General features: G+C 36.0%; 1 protein-coding gene across 5 annotated transcripts in view; it reads right to left on the reverse strand.

Moving 5' to 3' along the window:
• Nucleotides 1–5,143: 5,143 nt before the first annotated feature.
• LOC146001367 (carnitine O-acetyltransferase-like) overlaps nucleotides 5,144–22,609 on the reverse strand; it is a 57,046-nt gene continuing 39,580 nt past the window's right edge. For 4 of the 5 annotated variants that reach the window (XM_083138685.1, XM_083138690.1, XM_083138693.1 and 1 more), the window contains 3 exons: nucleotides 18,782–18,980; nucleotides 17,299–17,436; nucleotides 14,535–15,147 (listed from right to left, as the gene is read on the reverse strand). In XM_083138685.1, the coding sequence (XP_082994811.1) occupies nucleotides 14,905–15,147; nucleotides 17,299–17,436; nucleotides 18,782–18,980 (580 nt within the window). In that variant the 3' untranslated portion in view covers nucleotides 14,535–14,904. Of the gene's footprint in view, nucleotides 8,329–14,534; nucleotides 15,148–17,298; nucleotides 17,437–18,781; nucleotides 18,981–22,609 lie in introns of those variants that run through there. The other variant, XM_083138697.1, reaches the window with a different exon arrangement.

Genomic DNA, 22,609 nt, shown 5'->3' on the forward strand with positions numbered 1-22,609 from the left:
TACTACAGTGATAAAAGTCTTTCAAATATGCCTAGAAAATTCATTCAATGTTTACACCGTGCCCATCTGTATTATGTATAATATTGGTGCTTTTTGATTTAATTAATTTGCTTTTTGGTCACAAAGATAAAGATGAATGGTGGGTGATAAAATGATATGGATTAAAGAGCAATTACAAACATAAGAGGATTATACTCGCTGCGAGTCCAGAGCCTCCCTGTAAAATGCAGACCAGGAAGGAAAGTTGTAATTTGGATGTCTTTGCACTCCTGGTGCTTATTGAAATTTGAGGAGTGGTTTAAGTTAATGTGACTCAGTCCTAGTTGAAAACCAGAGATATGATGATGTTAACTGAAGGTCTCTTATGTTCTCCTAATGGAAGGTGCGCAGTTTAGGAGTACACTGGTCGACATGAGTTTCAATGTCTCGCAGATGACTTGTCTCTGAATAATTTCAGCATGCAGATCCATTTTTATGCATCGTCAATTTTTTTTTCAGAAAACAGCAATATGTTGACTGCATTAATTTCACAATAAAATGTGTAGTTCCATTGTTTCCCCAATAGATGGATCTGTTTAGATGGTCATAAAATGTTGATTTTTTACAATACAAATCCTCCAATTTTGAACCATAAATTCATGTAGAATTGTGTGCATTTAATCCACCCTCATATGACACACTGGAATGAAAATTGTATGGACTTTGATTACGTACTTTTGTTTTCAAAATCCCTCATGAATATTTCCTTCATAAAATGTCCAATATTCAATAGAAAAATCCTGACCTAGAGAAAAATCCTGATGTGATTGGAAGAAATTGATGTCATTTCCGTTATCAGAGTTCAAAATACTTCTCGTATTGGTTTGTAAACAACCAAAATTTACCTTGTATAAATTTATTTTTTTGCCTTCTGTACGAGGGTCACTATTTATATTTTGAGCCTAACAATGAAAAAACAGGAATTTGGCATTGAAAACTGCTTTATTGTTTTTCGAAGTATTCTCCTTTATGGTCAATACACTTTTGCATTCGTTCGAATCATTTGTCAAAGCAGTTTTTCCAATCTTCTTGAAACACCTCCATAATATGGTTTTTGAATGCATCAACAGCATCTTCCGCCGACGAAAATCGTTGTCCACGCAATTTATTCTTGACATTCGGGAACAAGAAGAAGTCATTGGGTGCCAAATCAGGACTGTACGGCAGATGACCCATCAATTCGATTCTTGACTGTTCATAAAGTCTGTTGTTAGACGAGATGTGTGACAGCTGGCATTGTCTTGATGAAGAATGATCCGACGGCGTTTGTTTGTTTTCCGTATTTGACCGAAGACCTCTGGCAAACAAACTGTTGTGTACCATTCAGAGTTGACCGTTCTACGTTCCTCTAAAGGCACAGTTGCCACATGACCAGTTTTCCCAAAAAAACAGGCGACCATTTGTTTTGATGTGCTTCGAGCGCGAACAAATTTTGTTGGATTGGGTTCATCTTGAAACACCCATACAGTCGACTGCTGTTTACGTTCCGGCTCATACGCATATATCCATGATTCGTCACCTGTTACAATCTTATATACGTCTTTTGAAGCACCACAATTGTATTTCTTGAGCATTTGTTTGCACCAATTGACGCGAGCGTCTTTTTGAGTTTTTGTCAAATTGTGTGGGATCCAACGAGAACATACCTTTCTCACAGCTAAATGATCATGTAATATTTTATATATGCTGGTGGAACTAATGCCTATGGTTGCCTCAATCTCACAGTATGTCACATGACAATCTTGCAGTATTAGGTTTTGCACAGCATCAATGTTTTCTTGAACAACAACTGATTTTGGACGACCTTCGCGAATCTCGTCGGTGAGCGAATGGCGGCCACGATTAAATTCGTTATACCAGCGTTTCACAGTGGCAAAGGATGGGGCTTCATCTCCAAATATGGAAGTAAGTTGATCGATGCACTCTTGTCTTGATAATCCACGTCGAAAATCGTAAAAAATCATCGCACGAAAATGTTCAAGAGTTAATTCCATTTTATTGTTGTCGCGCAATCTCCAAGGCAACATAAACAACACAAATGAAGCTATTGACAAAATATTTGAAGTACGTTATGGTCAATAATGCCAGACGATTCCGTGCAAACGTCAAATCGCACCTAACTTCAATCAGTTGCCAAGGCTCAAAATATAAATAGTGACCCTCGTAATACAAGGTAACCAAAAAAGTTCTTGCCGTTTTTGACGTTCCATTAATCATGCGCTCACAGAGAGGAAACGAAATGACGCACATGCCTGCCAAGCGATCGGGAGTTAGTCTGACCATCAACTGTCAGTAATACAGGCACTTTGCTCACACACAGCAGTCATAGCTCGTCCAGAGTCGAAGAGAAATGGAGGTATCGAAGCAGCTTGATCGAGTGTGTTTGTTATATGACTTTAAAGTGGACCTGTCAGGTGCTGCATCAAGTTGCCGCATTTGCCAGGCATTTGGGGAGAATGCCATGAACAAACGCACTGCCAGGCATTGGTTCCAGAAATTCCGTTCGGGAGATGTGAGCCTTTCGGATGAACCTCGCAATGGACGACCACATGTGTTGGATGACGAGGCCCTGAAAGTGGCCATCGAGGAGGACAGGGTGACACGTGTGATGAACTTGCAGAAAGGTTCCATGTTTCCGCTGAGAGAGTCAGACTGCACCTGCATGGGATAGGGAAGTCATACAAGTTAAGCAAGTGGGTACCCCACACATTGTCGGCAGCCAACAAAGAACAACGAGTTACAGCCTGTTTGTCCTTGCTCACTCGGCACCTGGACACACCCATATTTGATCGCTTGCTCACTGGTGACGAAAAGTGGGTCCTCTATGACACTCCCAAGCGTACCAGACATTGGTTGTCGCTACGTGACCCTGTTCCTCACACCTCAAGACCACCTCTACACCCACGAATGGTTATGCTCTCTGTATGGCGGAATTGTCAGCTAGTGGTGCTTTCCTCTACTCTCAGCAGTTGCAAAGGGTGCACCGTGCATTGCGGCAGAAGGAAACGGCATTGGTGAATCGCAAGGGTGTGCTGTTCCTGCACGACAATGCCAAGCCACATGTGGCAAAAAGGACCTGGGAGACCCTTCAGCAACTTGGCTGGGAGACACTGTTGTCATCCACCATATTCACCAACAGATTACCACCTGTTTCATTCCCTCGACAACCACCTCCGTGTGAGATCCTTCGCAAATGAAAGAGACCTGCGGAACGCACTCACGGACTTCTTTGCATCCAAGACCGCAGAGTTTTATCGCCAGGGTATTGTGCACTTGCAGGAACGTTGGCAAAAGGTGTTGGATGCTGATGGAGATTACTTCGAAACCTAAAGGTACGTACAGTCCACTGTATTGCTCTTTGTTCATCACTGCTCTAGAACGGCAAGAACTTTTTTGGTTACCTTGTAGGTGTAATGGAATAGTGAATATGAGAATTATGATTGTGAAATTGTGAAAAATCCTGATGTGATGGGAAAAAAATTAATGCCGTTTGCGTGATCAGCATTCAAAATACTTCCAACATCATCTATTGGTTTGGGACCAACCGAAATTCCCTTCTATAAATTTATTTTGTGTTGTGTAATAAATGTGATGTAATGGCGAATATGAGAAGTTTGATTGTCCAATTGTGAAAAATCATATTGTGATGCGAAAAAATGGATGTCATTTCCATGATCAGCATTCAAAATACTTCAAGAATCACTTATTGATTTGAAAACATTCGAACTTTTTTCTCAAAATGTCGACTAGTACTATAATTTACAATGCCACGTACAAATGTTTGCACCATTTAAAGCTGTGAGGAACAGTTTCCTTCATGTAGAACAAAGAGTCAAACGAAAGGCAGATCTATGCTGCCTTGTGTCTGGCAGAATGACTTGCACCTTTACCAGCACTTGGGATTGTATAACACCTAATGATGGTATCTAGAGGTCAATCTTTGTCCTGGAGTGGTTAGCATCATGTCAGCCATGATGACAAGGTTCCCAGATTTGAATCCCAGCTTGAGCATGGGTGTTCTTTCTTCAATTTAATCATATCATTCATCATCATCATCCTCACAATTAGCCAAAACTGGCAGTAAGGCATCTAGAGGAGAGTTTTGGCAATTCTGTGCCTCTTGCTACATCATGCCACCAACTTGATTGAACACATGCATATAATGTGTGTTGGATGTGTAACAAAGTGTAAATGGAAGGTCTTGAGGTGCATCGTGTTTGTATGCAATTTTGTTTCACGCTCGGAAGCATGATGTAGATATTGCAGTGGGTAGGGAAAGAATTATTCAACCCAAAAAGCCTGCATGAAAGGGTCAACTATCAAGTTAAAGAGGTTTTTTTTTCCCATTTTCCATAAAAGAAGTAGAAACATCTGTTTGTGTTACATAAAGTGTTGTTTACGACTACCACACACAGAGGAATACATAATATTTAAAACATTAGAGGCTTTTTCAATATTCAAGTGCAGAATTTAACAGTATTTAAAATATTGGCCTGTGGTGCTCTCTAGCTGACTTTTAGCGTTTCACGAGCGACCGGATCACATTTTTATGAGATGATGTAAATAGTGATGTCAGTGTGAGCGCAGGGCTCGCACACAACCAATTAAGTTATATACTGTTTTTATTTACATTTGTGCATTATTTAGTCAATAGGTCTATCGTGTTTCTATTGAGTTTTTGTACCTATATGTTCTTGTCATGTTAATAGAAAATTTGAAAAGTGTCGCAGTGATTTTATATCATATCAGATTTCTGGAGGTCAGATGGAACTACCTCAGAGGAACTTGCACTTTTTGTTAACGCTGAGACTTGTTGGCTTCGACGATGCATACTACGCTGTTTGAAAACAAATAAACATTTTGAAACAAAAATGTAATGAATAAGAAGGATTATAATAAACAGATCATTACAAGAAAAGAAAAAATTAAAATATGGTGAAATATGCCTGAAAAGCAAGGGTGAGCGCCACGACCAGCGACATGACTACAGCACGCGAGAACGATCCTGGGTTAAATAAATGTGCACCTTATGGAAAACTGTACTTGTAAGGTTTGACTAAACTGTAAAATCTTTTCCACATGTGTACTCTGTGAACATGTGCACCTGTCTCAATGTCTTATCTCAAACAAGACAAAAAATAAAAATTCAATAACCATCAATAAAATATATTACAAGTTACAACAAGTGTAAACAAACATAAGTAAATATTCACACGAGATTGACTTCTTTTCATGTTAAACTGTAAGTAATATCATCGATTGCAGCTTACACTGAAAACATTTACAAACTCGAGAAATATATTCCAGGTTGAACTTTGTTTTTTTGTAAATTGACATATGTGCTAGAAGTTCATCTTATTATATAACAATAATTATAGATACCGATATTCAAATAATGATATTTTTGTTCATCAAGCCTGTTCACATACAGTGTTCATTTACAGGCAATTGGACCCAGGAAATTCCCCTGTAAATTCTTTATCTCTAAACCTCTGCTCTCAATTTCAGGTAAACAAATCTGTACTGTATGGAAAATAGTATTAAATAAATCGATTCGGTGTATTTATTTACATTTACACAGCATGATAAAATACATATACATAAATTGATATAATTAATAAATATCAATCATTACATAGTGTTTCTGAGTAAGCCATTTTTGCCTACTTTAGTACAGCTAAATCCTTTTCCTTTAAAAGAAATAATCCTTTTCAAACAAATTCTTGGTCCCCATATAAAAGCAATGTTAAGGCACACTTGGAAGTTACATATTCATTAATGACTGATTCGAAAAGTTCATACAATTTGTTATAGAAAACTGACTGTGAACAACACATGCAGATGTATGAAAAGTTTGTTGTTATTCTCCCACATAAATAGAGCAAACATTTTTTTCTGTAACGCGGAAGAGAAATCTTATGTAAACAGAAAACTATGGTTACGAGATTTGGGCAGGGTTTTCCCGAGATATTTAAAATGAAATGGCCTGGAATACACAGGATACATTGTACTAGGTCTCCAAAGTTAATGACTTAAATAGTCTTTTGACTGAATGTTCTGAAGCTTAGGAATCTCTTCATCATTCGCTGCCACCATAGTTTCTCTTCAATCCCTGAAGATGAAAGTAACATTAGCTCTCAAAACCTCTGAAGCATATCCAGAAATGACCTGGTTGATATCCTGAGAGAAATCTGTTTCATATTTACCATTAGGAAAGCTTCACTTCAATTTCTGAAGACAAGAGTGATGGCTTCTGCAATTTACTTATGTTGAAACCTGTTGAAATGCTGACATTACATAGCATTCTGGAGCTATAAAAGTGAGTAGTACACATCGGGATTCCAGTGCATTCTATAGGTTTGAAAGCAATTAGCAAGCATCAGATTTCAAAGGAATGTGCAACATCAGTATGAAAAATGCATTGTGAAGTAGGAATTGTCACTAGGCATTCATTAACTATTAAGGTCAATGTGTGCATGTATGGGGACAAACCTGGAGATTTTGTCTTGAAAGTGTATCAAACTGGGTGAATTTATGATGGATAAATAATTCTCAAAACTTTCCTTGTAGTGAATGAATGAGATTCGCTACAGAAGCATAACCAGAACCGACCTAGTTATATTAGAAATATACATTTTTATTTGGGATGCCTATCGTTCGGACTCCCAATGTTCTACCCTTTTCAATTTCATATTAAGTTCTCAATACAGGGGTGGATTTCCCCCACCAACAATCTTGGCCTGAAAAATCCCCCACCAAACATTTCCAGGGGGGAGAGTTTTTGTTATAACAAGCAAAAGATAAGCAATTAATTTTAATTTCAAATATTCTTTACTAAGAATAATATCGAAAACACACACAAATTAGTGTAGTTGTGAGTATTGAATGCATCCTCTCTCAAGAGATAATTAACAAATCTACATCAATACACACAATAAAAGTAAAACAAGAATGCAAAACAATAGTAACTATGAGATCTAATTGATTTATATTAACAAAGCACAAACTAAACAAAAACGTGCACATAATAAAACCACTTGAACTATTTCATTATTTATTAACATCTTTAACCAGTTGGTAAAGAAATTAGCTTCTTTGCAATATCTGATATGTATAAAAGTAACAAATTAATTTCTTTTATGTAATTAATAATAATATATTTTTAATTGAGTAATTTATTTTTACTTTTATTAACATTACAAATATGTATGTTATATAATATACACATATGTTTGTGGGGGAGGGGGTTTGATGATGCACCATTTCTCCTCCCATCAGTTTTCAATGATTTCGCACCCTGGCTCAATATAATATTTGAACTTGATAGTGATAATGCAACTGAAACACTGAGAATACTAGATGCATACAAATTAACTTCATGCATAATATTAACCTCGTACATTAATTGAATATGAGATGTCATTTGGCACTGATAGAAGAAGAAAATAGGGTTTACAAGATACTTATATTAAAACCTGATAGGATGGATTATCTATAGTGGGACCACCAGCAAAAGAATAGTATGTCATGTGCATTGAGGGGAGGGGCAGAATGGAGCAAGCTTCGCTGTGTCCTAGGATGGGAAGATCAGCAAAGGATTCTGGCTGAAGGTTCTTTTGTTTGTACTTTTGAATTTTGAAATACTGTAACTTGATAACAATTAACATGCCTCATCAACATATTAAAAACTAGATAAAATCACAAAACCTACCTTGTTTTGTCTTTGATATTTTCTTTACTGATCTCGATCCTTCTTTAGGGATGGGTAAAAAAAATGTGTGGTGGTGATGTGATTTTATCTCACTTTTAATTCATAACAAATATCAAAACAAGTGAAGGATAAGGGCAATAATAGCTCTCTCTGTTACAGATAAGACTAAATAAACAAGCACACAAATCTGACATAAAATACTCTTATACAAAACTACAAACAGTTCATGTTTAGCTTTAATTCGGGATATATCACATATACTTTGATTATAACAAATGCATTGAAAAGTTTTACAAAACCTAGATTCCACATTCCTCGCAGGAATATTTCTACAGTTCAAAATTCTAAAAAGTTATTTGAAATCACAGTTTGCATTTTTGTAATTTCATTAACAAATCGTGCATATCTGTAAGACAGGCTACTAGTGAATCCTTAAATTTTATTGTATCTGTAATAGGATTTGACCGCAAGGAAGAAATACCAAAGTTAATATCGTAGGCACGAGGATTGTAACAACAGCCATACCCATCGGTCGTGAGGGGTCCATAACACATGAAGGCATCGCACTTCCCAGGCACCTGGAATCAAAGAATATTATTAATAAACTGCCATGTTCATTTTCATATTAAAAAATGTTGTAATTCATAATTTTACTTCTACATTTATTTGCCACTTGTGATTTCTCATTCCATGTTGCGTTCACCAAGTACACGGGTAGTATAAAAGATGATCTGAATTGCTGGACTCATTGGGATGAAGATTACAAGAAATTTGATACTGATGCTAAATATGTCACAAGAAACATTTAAAACTTATAAATGCACAAACAAGTTGATTGAAATCTGGCAGCATCAAGCTCTTTTATCATTAACATAAATAATTAGTAAAAAAACAAACATAAATAATTAGTAAAAAAACAAAGTTGGGAATTTAGTGCTTTGAACTGATTCTGATGCACATGATGTGTAAATATTCCTAGATATATACATTTTTTTTATGCTGCTACAGAAACAGTTTTACATACTTATGAAAAGGAGTAAAGTTATGAGATTTGAAATAATTTAAACAGTTTCAAAACAAACATTTGCTATATTTTTCTTCTCTGGAGGACAACACAACTGCACTAAAAATACCAAAATTATGTGAATATTTTCCCCTATGATCAAAATTTTGAAACTAAGAAATTGAATATCAGAATTGGTATGAATATTGCAATTATACACATTCCAATATCAGTTCAGATATGCCACTTTCAACCAATATTCACACATTCCTGCAATAAATGTTATACAAACGAACCTATTACATTCCTGGAATAAATGGTATACAAACGAACCTATTATCAACAACTACATAAACAATAGTAAAGTCTGATAATTTAAATTTAATTAGCATGCAGTAGGAAACTTGCAAATAAAAAAACATATTGCAGTAGTGCTAGAGCATCAGTAATGTTTTTGAACGACATGATATTTAACAGAGTTGAAACTTTACTCCACGACATGGAGTTTTTAACAACTGATGTAACAAATAGGGTGGTGCACTAACAAGTATAAATTGAAGGGCTCAGGTGTAAAACATGTTAAGTGACATTTTGGTATTTTTTGAGTTACAAAGTAATGTGCCATCCTTCAATTTTCGATTGATTGATTGATTTGGTGTTTTAAGTCCATTTTATGCACATTAAAGCTAATTGGGACTGAACCGACAGCTTAAAGTGGGATCCGAACCACTATGTTCCTCCACCTTCAATTTTTTAGTGAAATTGTCATGTCACACAATTTGCATTGGACTCAGGGAAGCCTTCTGAAATTGGTAAACACAAGATGAAAACGATTTATCTATAGTGTAGCCTCTAATAACTTTTTTCTTAATGACCTCGGAAATTTGCTTTTCTATGTAAAGTAACTAGTGTGAAATTTTTCATGTAAATATTAAATACTGCAGTCCCTAAGTTAACTGGAATCACAAGTGGCATTCACATAAAATTTTTACTGTCCTGTTATTTACACAAGACTGAAATCCCCATATTTACTAAACTAGCTACCATTGAAGCACTTCACTAAAAAGCAATAGTATTTCAAGCAAACAACTGCTGCAAAACAATTACTATTTTATAAAAACATAATCCCCTAACCCTTTAAAGAGTGTTTTGGCTAGCCACAGGTCTCCAGAAATAATAAACACAGTTAAAAAAGTTTTGCATTAGGACGGAAAATGACAAAGGATATATGAAGCACAAGGTTTATTGACAATGACAGTGGGAATACAAAAGAAAAGAAGAAGAACAAGACGTGTTGAATGAAAAGGGAACAAAAAACGTACAATTTTCGCAGAAATGTGTTTAAAATGGAAATGGCACAATTCATGATGGAGGCGAAAAAACAAAGCACTGTCACAAGAAGACTGTTCTTCATAGCGGATCCACCAGAAACATTGTCTAAAACCTGGTGTGTCCTCCCCTGGCTGCAAGTAGGTCTTGAACACGCTGTGGCATACTGAGGATGAGACGATCAAGGTGATCTTGCGGTAAGCGATCCCATTCATCCTGTGCCGCAAGAAGAACTTCACGAAGATTTGTGGGAGCCACAGGACAGTTTGCAATGGCATTTTTTAGCATTGCCCATGCATGTTCAATGCAATTCATGTCGGGACTTTGCGCTGGTCAGAGCATGCGACGGATATTCGCCGCCTGCAGATAATCGTGCACCATCTGTGCGCAGTGTGGACGGGTACTGTCATCCACCAAGACAAATTCATCACCAATTTCTTTCCTGATGAAATGGTTCCACAGTCGCCTGGAGAATGTCCCTGACATAACGAACACCTGTTTGTGTCCCTCTAATTGGAATTAGGGGCATTCGATGTCCGAGCATGATCTCTGCCCACACCATAATTCCTCCTCCTTGGTATGGATGGACCCCCTGGACACCACGAAGCCGCTCCTGCAGTCCAGGGCCTCGCCAAACCCGTCCTCTTCATGAATGTGGCCTTAGACAGAGCCTACATTCATCGGTGAAGAGCACATTAGCCCAATGACCGGGTCCCCAATTTCGATGTGCATGGGCCCAATGCACACGATCGCGCCGATGTCGTGAAATAGGTACTGGCACCGGAGAGGTCTTCTGGAACGTAAAACACTTTCTCGGAGTCTGTTACGGACAGTTTGGTTTGACACACGCACACCAGAGGCTGCCTGGAGGGCGTGAGTGGTGTTCCTTGCCGTCATGGTATTCTGTCGCCGAGCCGAGAGTCGTACATAGCTGTCTTGTGCTTGTGTTGTGACCCGTTGACGATCTGCTACTGTTCCTGTGTCTGTTTACCACCTCCAGGTCCTACAGACATCGCTTTGCACCACTCCAACAACCCTAGCTACAGTCCATTGTGACATGCCAGTCTGCAGTAGCATTATGATCCTGGCCCGATCAAACTGCACTATTGTACGCCTAGGCACGCCTTGCACACAGCTGCACTCGCTTGCCTTCGCTAACTGAACACAAGGAACACCTAACTAATCTTCACCGACTACCGTGGTGCTACGCTCGAACTCACGCATGCGCTTGCCGACTCCGGTAGTCGTCTGTGGTGATTGGTATTGCACGTCGACTGAGATGACACAATGAGATCTGCTTCATTGTTTCTTGTCTGCTTCAGCATGTTGCGGACGCTATTTTCATCACTTCTCGGGTGATGCAAAACTTTTTTGACTGTGTTTAAAATCCCTTTGATAAGCTGATTGTAAATCTATATTTCGAAATATCGCAGTTTGTAGACATGTCTTTGCCAAGAGAGATAAGTGCAATGAAATAATAATTTATTCTTTACTTGATGTATAATCACTATAAAACTTTATTTCACTTGCATTTCTTCAGAGAGTTCCTACTTAATTTGGCAAGACAAGTTCCTGGACTTTTGCAGCTTTTCCTAGCAAATTTTAAAATTAATGTCCCTATTATTATATGATGCTTTAACATGACAGTAACCAAGTTCTGCATATCAAAAAGTACTTGTTTATTCAAGAGATTGAAATTTATCAACATCGTTTAAAGCCTTTTATATAGAATATCTCTCATCAATAAGCTGATTCAAGAAAAAATTATTTGGAATTTATTTCTATTCACAAATTCTGGCACTTGATTTTCACTGACTTTTGCAGTTTTGGGGATGCACTTTCAAAACTCTTGAATTCTTTCAATAATAGTTGATATTCCATGATTTCCAGGTCAGTAACCTGCTTGTTAAACTTTTTTATTTCTTTTGTTTTTACTTTTGGACTCCACCTAGCCAAATGACTTCTTGGTGGGAGCTAAAAAAAAGTCAGTGTTGACCCAGCATTGTGAAGACAACTGGCAAACTACTGTAAAGCAGAAGTAGGGGCTCCCATCTCGAAAGTCAGAAATCAGCAGTGATGGGATTCAATGCGTTGACGACGCGTCACACAACAAAAATCAACTGGCAGGCATTAGTTCTCAAAGGGCTGTTGCACCACGGAGTTTAGTTTCATTTAGTCTTATACTTCTGGAATTCTAGAAACTTTATTTACTGATTTTTTAGTCCATTCTTATACAGTTATGGTTTTGATGTACAACCATAAAAAATAAAATATTAAAAAAATAAATGAATTTATCAGAACAGCTACAAGCAGCGGTAGCTCAGTCGTTAGTGTGTCTAGATTACCATGCAAGAGACCCGGGTTTGATTCCCAGCAGGGGAGAACCGGGATTTTTTCCACCTGTTCAAGCGGCTCTGGCACCCACCCTGCATCTTGTAAAGTGGGTATCTGGAGGAAACTCTCAAGGGTAAAGGTGGCCAGCGGCATGGTGTTGATCACATCACCCTCCTCTTCAGCCGTGATCAAGAAGTTCATAAGTTCACACCCCCTAAATGCCTTCATGGTGTGATGCAAAGCACAGGGGAGCACTATAACATTTTACATCACGACAGCTTACTCACATCTAATAAGATGTATTATTTTTATAACAGATGTTTTTCTTTAAAATGTCAAACAAAGCTAACTCATTACTTTGCTACAAAGACTTTCTTTTCCTGAAGCATGAAAGCTCTTAAAATTTCTTCTTTCAAAACTACATTAGCATTTATGCAGAATAATTGCAGTTACAACTAATATAATGTAGTCACACATTACTATTAAAATATTCAACAAATTCTCTTCCAACACAATAATTTACTAATTTTATTTTATCTAGCAAAGTACGAGATCGTATTAAGATCTGAAAACTAATACCTTGATTTGAAGTTGATTGTCTTTCATTTTATTTATTCCTTTCATATTAAGTCTTTCCAGCTGCATAATTTCTTCTTTCAGTGTAATTCTAAGTATTCTCTTAGTGCCTACTCCACTCTTCAGTCATTAGTAGGAATCGTCATTAATTTTCATTTACAACAACATACAGAAGCTCTCAAATCAATATTTACATAGTACTATACAACTTTCTCAACTTTGAATATGAAACATTTAAATTGAGAAATAAATTTAGACAAAAATGAACATCAATGTGCAATTTTTCTAATAGCTATGCAATTTAAAAAAGCCCAATTTTTTTGTAAAACATAACTGCATGCAAGATATACCAGTATAAAAATATAAAACACTGACTGGCCACTGTGGTGAAGTGATTAGTGTATCATGCTGTAACATAAGGGGTCTTAAGTTTGAATTACAAAGTAATGCATGGATGTGTGCACCATTATCAATTTCAAAACTTCATAATTCTTATTTACATTACTTTTCTGCCTCTTTAGGCAAGAGGATGCAGATGAATAGTGAATAGATGAGATTGATGAAGACACACTCACAAATGAAAATCCACGCTCATGCCAGAATTTGAACATGGGACGTCAGTGGCAAGATTATGAATCCAGCACTCAATGCACTCGGCTATTGAGGCAACACAAGTTCATCATTCATTCTCATTGTTACAATTAATATTAGGGATTGGACATTAATTGGCACTCTATCGCTATCGGCCAATATAGGCTTATCGGTTTAACGGTAAAATTACTGATTATTTTACCGATCCGATATATCTATAAATATCTTATAATTTAATGCAAAATTCTTCCATTTTGTTACAATTTTTACGGATAATGTTGTAAAAAAGTAAATATCTAAATATGCATCTTCTTTTGCATTTCCGTCACCTTGAAACACACATTTATTTGATTTGATTTGATTTGAATTTAAAAATGTTGGTGCGTCAGCACTTAGGCTATTTTGCACCCATCACATTATAAGGGGTCCAGCCCCTTATCATAACTAAAGTAACATAATTGTTGTCTCGTGTAACTAAAATATTAAAATATTCTGTCTTCGGTTAAAAGCTGAGGCTGTAAAGGGGCACTCAGCACACACAAGGACAAAACAAAGGACACCACACAGAGAATTATACTGGCCAGTCGCCAGATCCTCGTTAGTCTGCAAAATACAGTCCAGGGTGTACTATGTGGAAGTGAGGTTGACAATTGGGTGTACTACGTGGAAAATCACCCCTTACACCCCAACACACATTTATTAAGTTCAATAATCCATTCAGGTTCTTCAAGGACCATTTGGAATTTTATATCGGATCGATAGAATATCGGTTATTGGTATTGGTAAATTTTATATCAGAACTTTATCAGTATCAGCCAAAATTTCATATCGGCCCATCCCTAATTAATATAGAGGGTTGAAAATGAATTAAACTTAATGAAAATACAAAAAATAGGTACAGAATAACCCAAATGCATTTCTTTGATTTTCAGTGGTGTACAGGATGGATTAACTGTGTTTATTTATTGATTAATTAAGTGTTGCATAAAAAATATTGGAATTAAGCAAAACACTTGTCTTAATGTTGCACTGATAGTAATTAAGTAATGTTTGCTGCATAAGTGAAAGTGTACTTTAAACTAGTGATATTTTTCAGCTTTATGATACACACAGGTTACTTTATTTGCACACATTGCATTGAGATCAATTTACACTAAATTAGATACAGATTTAAAAAAATCCTTTCCAAAATAAAGAACTTGTACACACAGCAATAGCTTCTTCAGAAGAAAAAAATATATATATTAAGCACTGTACAGTGACAACAGAGTATTTCACTGATTAAATTTATGCTGAATTTATGGCAAAGTACACATTAGATTTACTTCTTTTTTGATTTTGCAGTCTCTTGTTTGGCTGGTTGAGATGCCTTTTTCAATGCATCTTGCATTTCAATCAAAACACATTCTAAAGAGTCTTTGAAATCCTCTGTGCTTGTTTCGGGACAAGAGTTTAATGAAGCGATACCAAAGTTCATATCATTGTCACGTGGATTGTAGCAGCAACCATACCCATCAGTTACTACTGGCCCATAGCACATGAAAGAATCACAACGACCAGGAACCTGCATGTAATTAACAACATTTTTGTTACTAATGGAAACAGTGAAACTTTAATGTAATATAAACTACCTTCGCCTTTAGCCCTGACAGTCGAAATTTCGACTGCCACATGAGATCAATTAATGCTGGATGGTCCATGCCATGGCAGCAATTAGTGTGCAATTCCTCGAAAACTACACACAATATTTTAGTTCTGTCTTTTTTTATCTTTAGTATACATACGAAGGTATGACATACTCAAATTGAAAAACAATACATCCATTGTTACTACTATTAACAGGCGAAGTTTGAAAAAGTCCTTTGTTTCCTTTTATTTCCCTTTGTTACTGCCATATTATTATGGGATAGATTTCTAAGTGTAAAATACTTCATCTTTTTTGCAAAAAATAAATTCTACAAGCAACATGTTAAGCAACGTCCGACAATTAAGGATTCAGGGGGGACGTGGGGGCAAAGGCCTGATTGTCGAAATTTGCCATGACCACGTGTTAGCAGACAGTAGCAATTAATGTGCCATTTCTTGAAAACTATACACTGTATTTCAGTTCTGTCTTTTTTGTTCATTAGTTTACGTATAAAGGTATTATATACTGTAATTACAACACAATACATCCATTGTTACTATTATTAACAAGTGCCATTTGAAAAAGCCCTTTGTTTCCATTTTGTTACTATGGGATAAATTGAAGATAAAAGGCTATACCTGCTGAACTACTGCATTTATTTGAACAATTTAAATTCTAAATGTAATGAGTAAAAAAAAAACATTTTATGTAACATCCGAAAATTAAGGATCCAGGGGGTGTGAAGTGGGGGCAAAGGCCCAAAGTCGAAATTTTCCGTAATTACCCCATAATTTCCGTTTTTTTTTTTCAAAGTTGCGGCACGTGCATTATATATCCTCATAGTGTGGGATTTTGTCATGCATCCCTCCAAATTTGGTCCATCCAGCATCCATAGGTCCGATGCTAGAAGTGAAACTTCAGAAGTTGTCCTGAAGCTGGCAACACTGCCACTTTATATAATGTTATTATTTTCTACTCAAGAAGTATCAGTCTGATTTCAATGAAATTTTGCACAGTTATAAGAAAGTACCACCGCTACATACTACATTTTTTCATTGACATTGGTCTATTGAGGGGGGGGGGGATGTGCCAACTTTTTAAAAAAAAATCAACTTCTTTTTCCTCTTTGTTTAACACTAATTATTGGGAGGCAGAATGTATAAATTTTAACTCCGCTAAAAGCCCTGTCTTTAAGAAAGATCACAAAATAAATTTCATCTGTCTACAAGAATTAGTTCTTGAGTTACGATTTTTTTTGGTACTTCGCAGCAAGTTTCAAAAGCGCACGCTTGAACAAGTTTGAAAAGCACATGCTTGAACGGGAATTCGGGCACGCGAGAGGTCCAGCGGCTAAAGGTTAATGGAAGCAGTGAAACCTTAATGTAAATGGAGAAATCTTAATGGAATATAAAACTATATCAAGGAATAGTTATGTTGCTGCATAATGCAGACAAACTTTCACAGCATGTAGAGGACACCACAGTGAACTTTTCTTAATCATATTTTGCTTATATAGGTCTCGTCCAGATCCTATTAACCTTCAATAAATGTAATTTTCTATTTTGTATCCTTGTAACCATGCATCACAGATTCATGGTTCACATTATCTTCACTGGGTACATTCTGTCCATAGTATAGTAAAAATTTTGTCAGTTTCCAACAGAAAAAATACATTTAAAATCTTTACATTTACTGTCAAATTACCAATATTTACATTAAATTATAAGTAGACTGCATTCTGGATGCTTATCAAAATCTGATGCTCTGTGCTATTGATGTAACGAAAGTCAACTTTCATTTTCTTTCATGTACGCTCTTCTGGTACATAATCGTAATAAATTCTAGTAAATAACTAGTAGTATCCGAGATGTTGATAGTTGACACAACCATCGTGTAAAATTTGATGACAAGTTCCCTAAAAGAAAAGGGTTAGTTAACTTCAAAAAATTGTTGTGATTGTTGTCTATATCAGATGCAAAATATCTCCACTTAAACTTACTGCATTCAAGAAGTTAGTTTGGTTAAAAAATAAACTTAAAAAATAGGCCATGCAGAAACTCAAATAATAATTTAAGTGCATATTCTTACTTGACTTGTTGAAAGTTTCATATGAGAGCTGCGAAGATACCCTGGATCAGAATACAGCTTTGGAAGTTCTATGCAATTTTCATTTGCTATCAACTTCAATCCTAGCAAATGGCGATCCACACCACGTGCATTTAGTGCCTGTAAAAGAAACCAAGGTATTGCAATAAACTAGAAAATAATCACTACAAATTACATGCAAAAAAAAAAAAAAACTTAATTTATAACCTTACACTCAATTTAGAAGGTGTCTCTCACAACCAAGGTTAGCTCTATTGCCTTTCATGCATGCAATCCCTAGTTGGACCTCCAAAAATTTTGATGTTGACTCAGCCCTTTGTGGGATTTGGCTTCCTCCACTAAATTTTTCTATTTTTCGCTCTCTCTTTCCAGCATTGTTCGTACATTATTTTCAAGTATTTTATGAGTCTCATGCTGCTGTTTTCTGGCTTTTGAGTATAGAGCCCACTGCCTACTACTTCTTATTTTCAAGTAGCTCCCCAATTGCATTCATGATGCTGGGTCGACTTTGAAATTTTGGGAGCTCCCATTGGGGATCAAACCAGGGACTGCTCACATCAAAGTCGAAAGTGCAAGCTGCATGGCTACGTGAGAGCTCTTTGTTGGTTTTCTACCACTTTTGAATTACCTTTAATACGGCCTAAAATTTACGAACAGATTCCTTTATCTTCGTAATACTCAGTATAATGAGAGTGAAGGTAGCATGCATATTAATGTGCTGCATGGGAACACTTTCACTTGCTCATACGTGTTTGAGTCTCCCACGCTCGAGCATGTTACACTCAAGCATTTACAATGGAATATCATTTTATTGTGAAAATAATGGTAGACACATATACATGTAAAATATCCATCCTGGCAGTTTCAGACCACAATCATCTATTTCATTTTCATATATTGGTAAGATAGACTATAATACATTTTAACATGGAGATGACGACTATGTTCACTTAAGTTTCAATTTCACAGCATCTCTCACTTCACGGTCCATATTTGAGGGCCCACTACCACAGACAAATTACGGTTATACGTATACTACTAGGCTTTGAGCATATACCACTCGTTTAGCCTGTTCAAGTATTATTCGCTCGAGCGAAGAAGCTGTAAATTCCTGGTGCTATCTAGTGTCATCCATGCAAACTATTAGCTGCTCGAGCAAAAACCCCTCACTGCAGCACTCTAATGCAGATACACCAATCAAGAAAAATATATACTTATTATTATTATTATTATTTAAAAAAGTACTTTTTTCCAATCTGAAATATATGTTGTATGTATATGTACATGTAAATGGAAGGGCACTTTTGTCAAGGAGTTCGAAGGAAACAATGTATTTGAAATTAAATGATGCAAGTTCACAAAGTTATATTTCAATTTAGCGCACATTTTCATACATGGTACAATAAAACATTCTGTGAAAATTTGTGGGAAAAAAATGCTTCACTTTTTATTTGGAAGTATGTACCTCAAGTGTGTATTTCTTGTGGCTATCAATAGCCTTTCTTAAGGCATCTGCTTTATCCTTGTCCGATTTATTGGAATCCATCATTGCCTGTGCAAACGCCACAGATTCGAGAGAGCACGAGCGAATTGCCTCCGTTCTTCCGCCAGTATACTTCCGCAATGAAGCAGACTCATAGTGAGCTGCTGGTACCCCATGCAGCCTGGAAGAAAGTAAGATTACTAGAGGAACATATTTTTGTTAAATAAAAAAGCAAAATTTCAATACAAAAACAATCAATTTCAGGTTCAAAAGCAGTAAATAAAATAAAATTTTGGTGTTATAGTGGTGAAAAACATTATATAAAATTACATTTTGGTTTCAAAAATATGAATGTAACAGAAATTTGATTTAAAATCTGCACTAATTAACTACACACAAGGAACATATCCCTTCTAACAGTATATCCCTTCTAACAGTATATATGTCCTTACCAGAATATTATGATAATTCTTGTACAGTGGGATCCATGAGTATTACCGTGCAAATTGTCCATCACCATGTTCGTGCACTTTATTTGTCCCAATAAGAACTTCAAGAATTAAAAGAAAACTCGAAACAAGCTGTTGACAACTTCTGCATCAGCATACATACAAATCCATCGCTTAAAAACACATAGGATGTAAGATAAATATTAATGAAAATAGTCATGGTCAATTTGCACGGTAATATTCATGGATCCCACTGTACAAAGGGATCCATTTTTGCTTCTCAAATATTTACTAGAGCAGAATTAATAATTTTTCTGTGAATTGCATAACTCACAGGACAATTCTGACTTGCAGAAAGTGTCGTGTTGGTAAATAAACTCTAAATTTCGTGCTTAAGAGCCTATTTCGCATTTTGCAGTTCATTTCACATTATTTCGTGACTAAACAGGGTAGGGAAATGCACCTCACACCTTTCAGAAACATGAAAAATGAACATTACAATGTGCAATTTCACATTTCGTGTTTTCGTCAAAAATGAAATATGCATGCCTCTAAAGATTACTTCTTACAACAGAGCAAGTAAATCAAATCATGAATATATCAATACAAACCCACACAGTTACAAGTTGGTGTTTTAAGCACGGTAAGCAAATTTCTTTGTGTTTTTAACATGTTTCAATCTACTAAGGATGGGACATATTAATAGGTGCTCTATTGGTATCAGCTGATTCTAAATATTGTTTACAGCATAATGGGGCAAATTGATTGGTACTCTAACCATATCAGCTGATACAGGCATATTAGTGAATCTATAAATAGCTTAAATTTAGTGCAAAAAACCTCCATTTTGTTGTTATTCTTTCAGATTACACTGGCCTGCATGGGTTTCGATGTCTCGCAGATGACTGTTGTCTCTGAATAACTTCATCATGCTGATCCCAAAAATAAAATCCATTTTACCCATCATGTCGTTTTTTTTTTCAGAAAACAGCAAATATTAACCGCCTTAATTTCACAATAAAATGTGTAGTTCCATCATTTCCTCAATAGATGGCTCTGTATAGATGGTGGTAAAATTTTGGTTTTCTACAATACAAATCATCCAAATTTGAACTATAAATGCACATAGAATAGTAAGCATTTAATTCACCTTCTATCTTCACAAGAAACAGTGGCATGAAAATTGTAAAATTTGATTACGTAAGTTCCGTTTTCGAAATCCTCATAAACATTTTTTTCTCAAAATATCCAAAACTCAATGTTATAAGGTAGTGGGTTGATTGAACTTAATGACATGGAGAAAAATCCTGATGTGATGGGAAGAAATTTATGTCATATCCGTCATAGCATTCACAATACTTCCAGAATTGTAAACAAGCGGAATTTCCTTTGTTTAAATTTATTTTATTGCCTTCTGTAATAGGAGTAATGGAGTGGAAATTGTAAAAATCCTGATGTGATGGGATAAAATGGATATCATGTGCATGATCAGCAATCATAATACTTTCAGAATCACCTATTGGTTTGTACACAATCGAAATTTCCCTTGTATAAATTTATTTTGTTGCATTCTGTAATAGGTGTAATGGTTAATATGAGAATTTTGGTTGTGAAATATCCTGACGTTATTGGGGGGAGGGAGATGTATGTCATGTGAGTGATCAGCATTCAAAATACTTCCAGAATCACCTATTGGTTTGTAAACAACCGAATTTTCCATTACTTAAAATTTATTTTGTTGTGTTCTGTAACAGGTCTAATGGAATGGCGAATATGAGAATTTTGATTGTGAAATTGTGAAAAATCCTAACGTGATGGGAAAAAATGGATGTCATTTCTGTGATCAACACTCAAAATACTTTCACAATCACTTATTGATTTGGAAACAACCTAAATTTTCCTTGCATAAATGTATTTTGATGCGTTAGGTATAGTGGAACCACGAGCAAAACAACCTGCGCAGACCCGCGAGTCATGTGCAACGTACCCCCGCGAGTAGGGGAGGGGGAGAGTTGACCATGCTTCCTTATGGACCGAGGTGGAGGGAAGAAGGGAAAGTAGCGCGGGGACTTCTCGTTCCAAGGTTTTTTTTCCTTGTGGTCGATCTATAATAGATGTAATGTAATGACGAATATGAGAATTTTGATTGTGAAATTGTGAAAAATCCTAACGTGATGGGAAAAAATGGATGTCATTTCTGTGATCAGAATTCAAAATACTTCCAGAATCACCTATTGATTTGAAATCCGATTTTTTTTTTCCAACATGCAGGGCTGTGTTATAAATCATGTGTCCTTGTTTTGTACAGTAATATCTCAATACGGTTTGTTTCAAAGCAAAACCCACTGCACTCACTTGGTTACATACATTAATTATGAAGGTTAATAAACAAATTCAAGTTCATTAAGAATTTTTTAAGTTTTATATTGTATTGGTTTGATCAGGGCCGAGCGATGCAGATATATCAGTATCAGCATTGGTATCGGAAAGTATCGGTTGGATTTCCGATGTTTTGATTGTTTGCAGAGTCTGCATAAATCTCACACAACACTTTTGCAGAGACTAATTAACCTAAAAATTATGCAAAATTTGATGTTCCCATTGATTTTGCACCAGTATTATGTTAAAAACTGTATTTTGTGATTACATAACAGGTAATTTAATATCCAGATATAATTTTTGTCTAGTTTAAGCAAAATACTGGTCAATATTTTGAACAACTTAATTGCTACAATTTTCAAGCATCGGTATCGGTAGAAAGTGGAAGGAGAATCGGTATCAGGATGGGGTATCAGCTCAGCCCTACACACACATAGCAAGTACAAGAGAGATTTGAAAGAACTCTAAGTGTGTGAACCAACCATACCTAAAGTACTTTTCTCGTCACCTATCACTTCTTTCTGGCTACACTGTTGCACTGGCGGCATTTGTTTTCTTCTTCTGTGAACATGCCAGGCTAGGCGAGGTCACAAAATATCAACTTCTTTATTTTTATGTTTGGTAAGTGTTTACTTTACATATTAATATTCAAGGTGATTCCAAAGTCTCAGGACACCTTTTTTTCTTTGAAACTATGACAATAAATGTGATGAAAAGAGAAGAAAGTGAAACTAAATATCGAGAAGACAATTCAGTCTAATCTATCTCACTAATCAATCACTTTGATAAATGTCCTCGGCTAAATCTGAAGTCCTGACTGGCACAGCATTATACATATATACCTGTCAGAATTCAAACTAAGTGTTAGCACAGTAGGAAGCTACGGATATATGTTGAAAAGGAATACCAGCTTACATATGCAGATGAATAGTGTTTATGCTCAAACAATTATAAATATTTTTATGCAAATTATATTGATAAA

Source organism: Lepisma saccharinum, chromosome 1 (genome assembly GCF_977018435.1).
Source record: "Lepisma saccharinum chromosome 1, izLepSacc3.1, whole genome shotgun sequence".
Taxonomy (NCBI): domain Eukaryota; kingdom Metazoa; phylum Arthropoda; class Insecta; order Zygentoma; family Lepismatidae; genus Lepisma; species Lepisma saccharinum.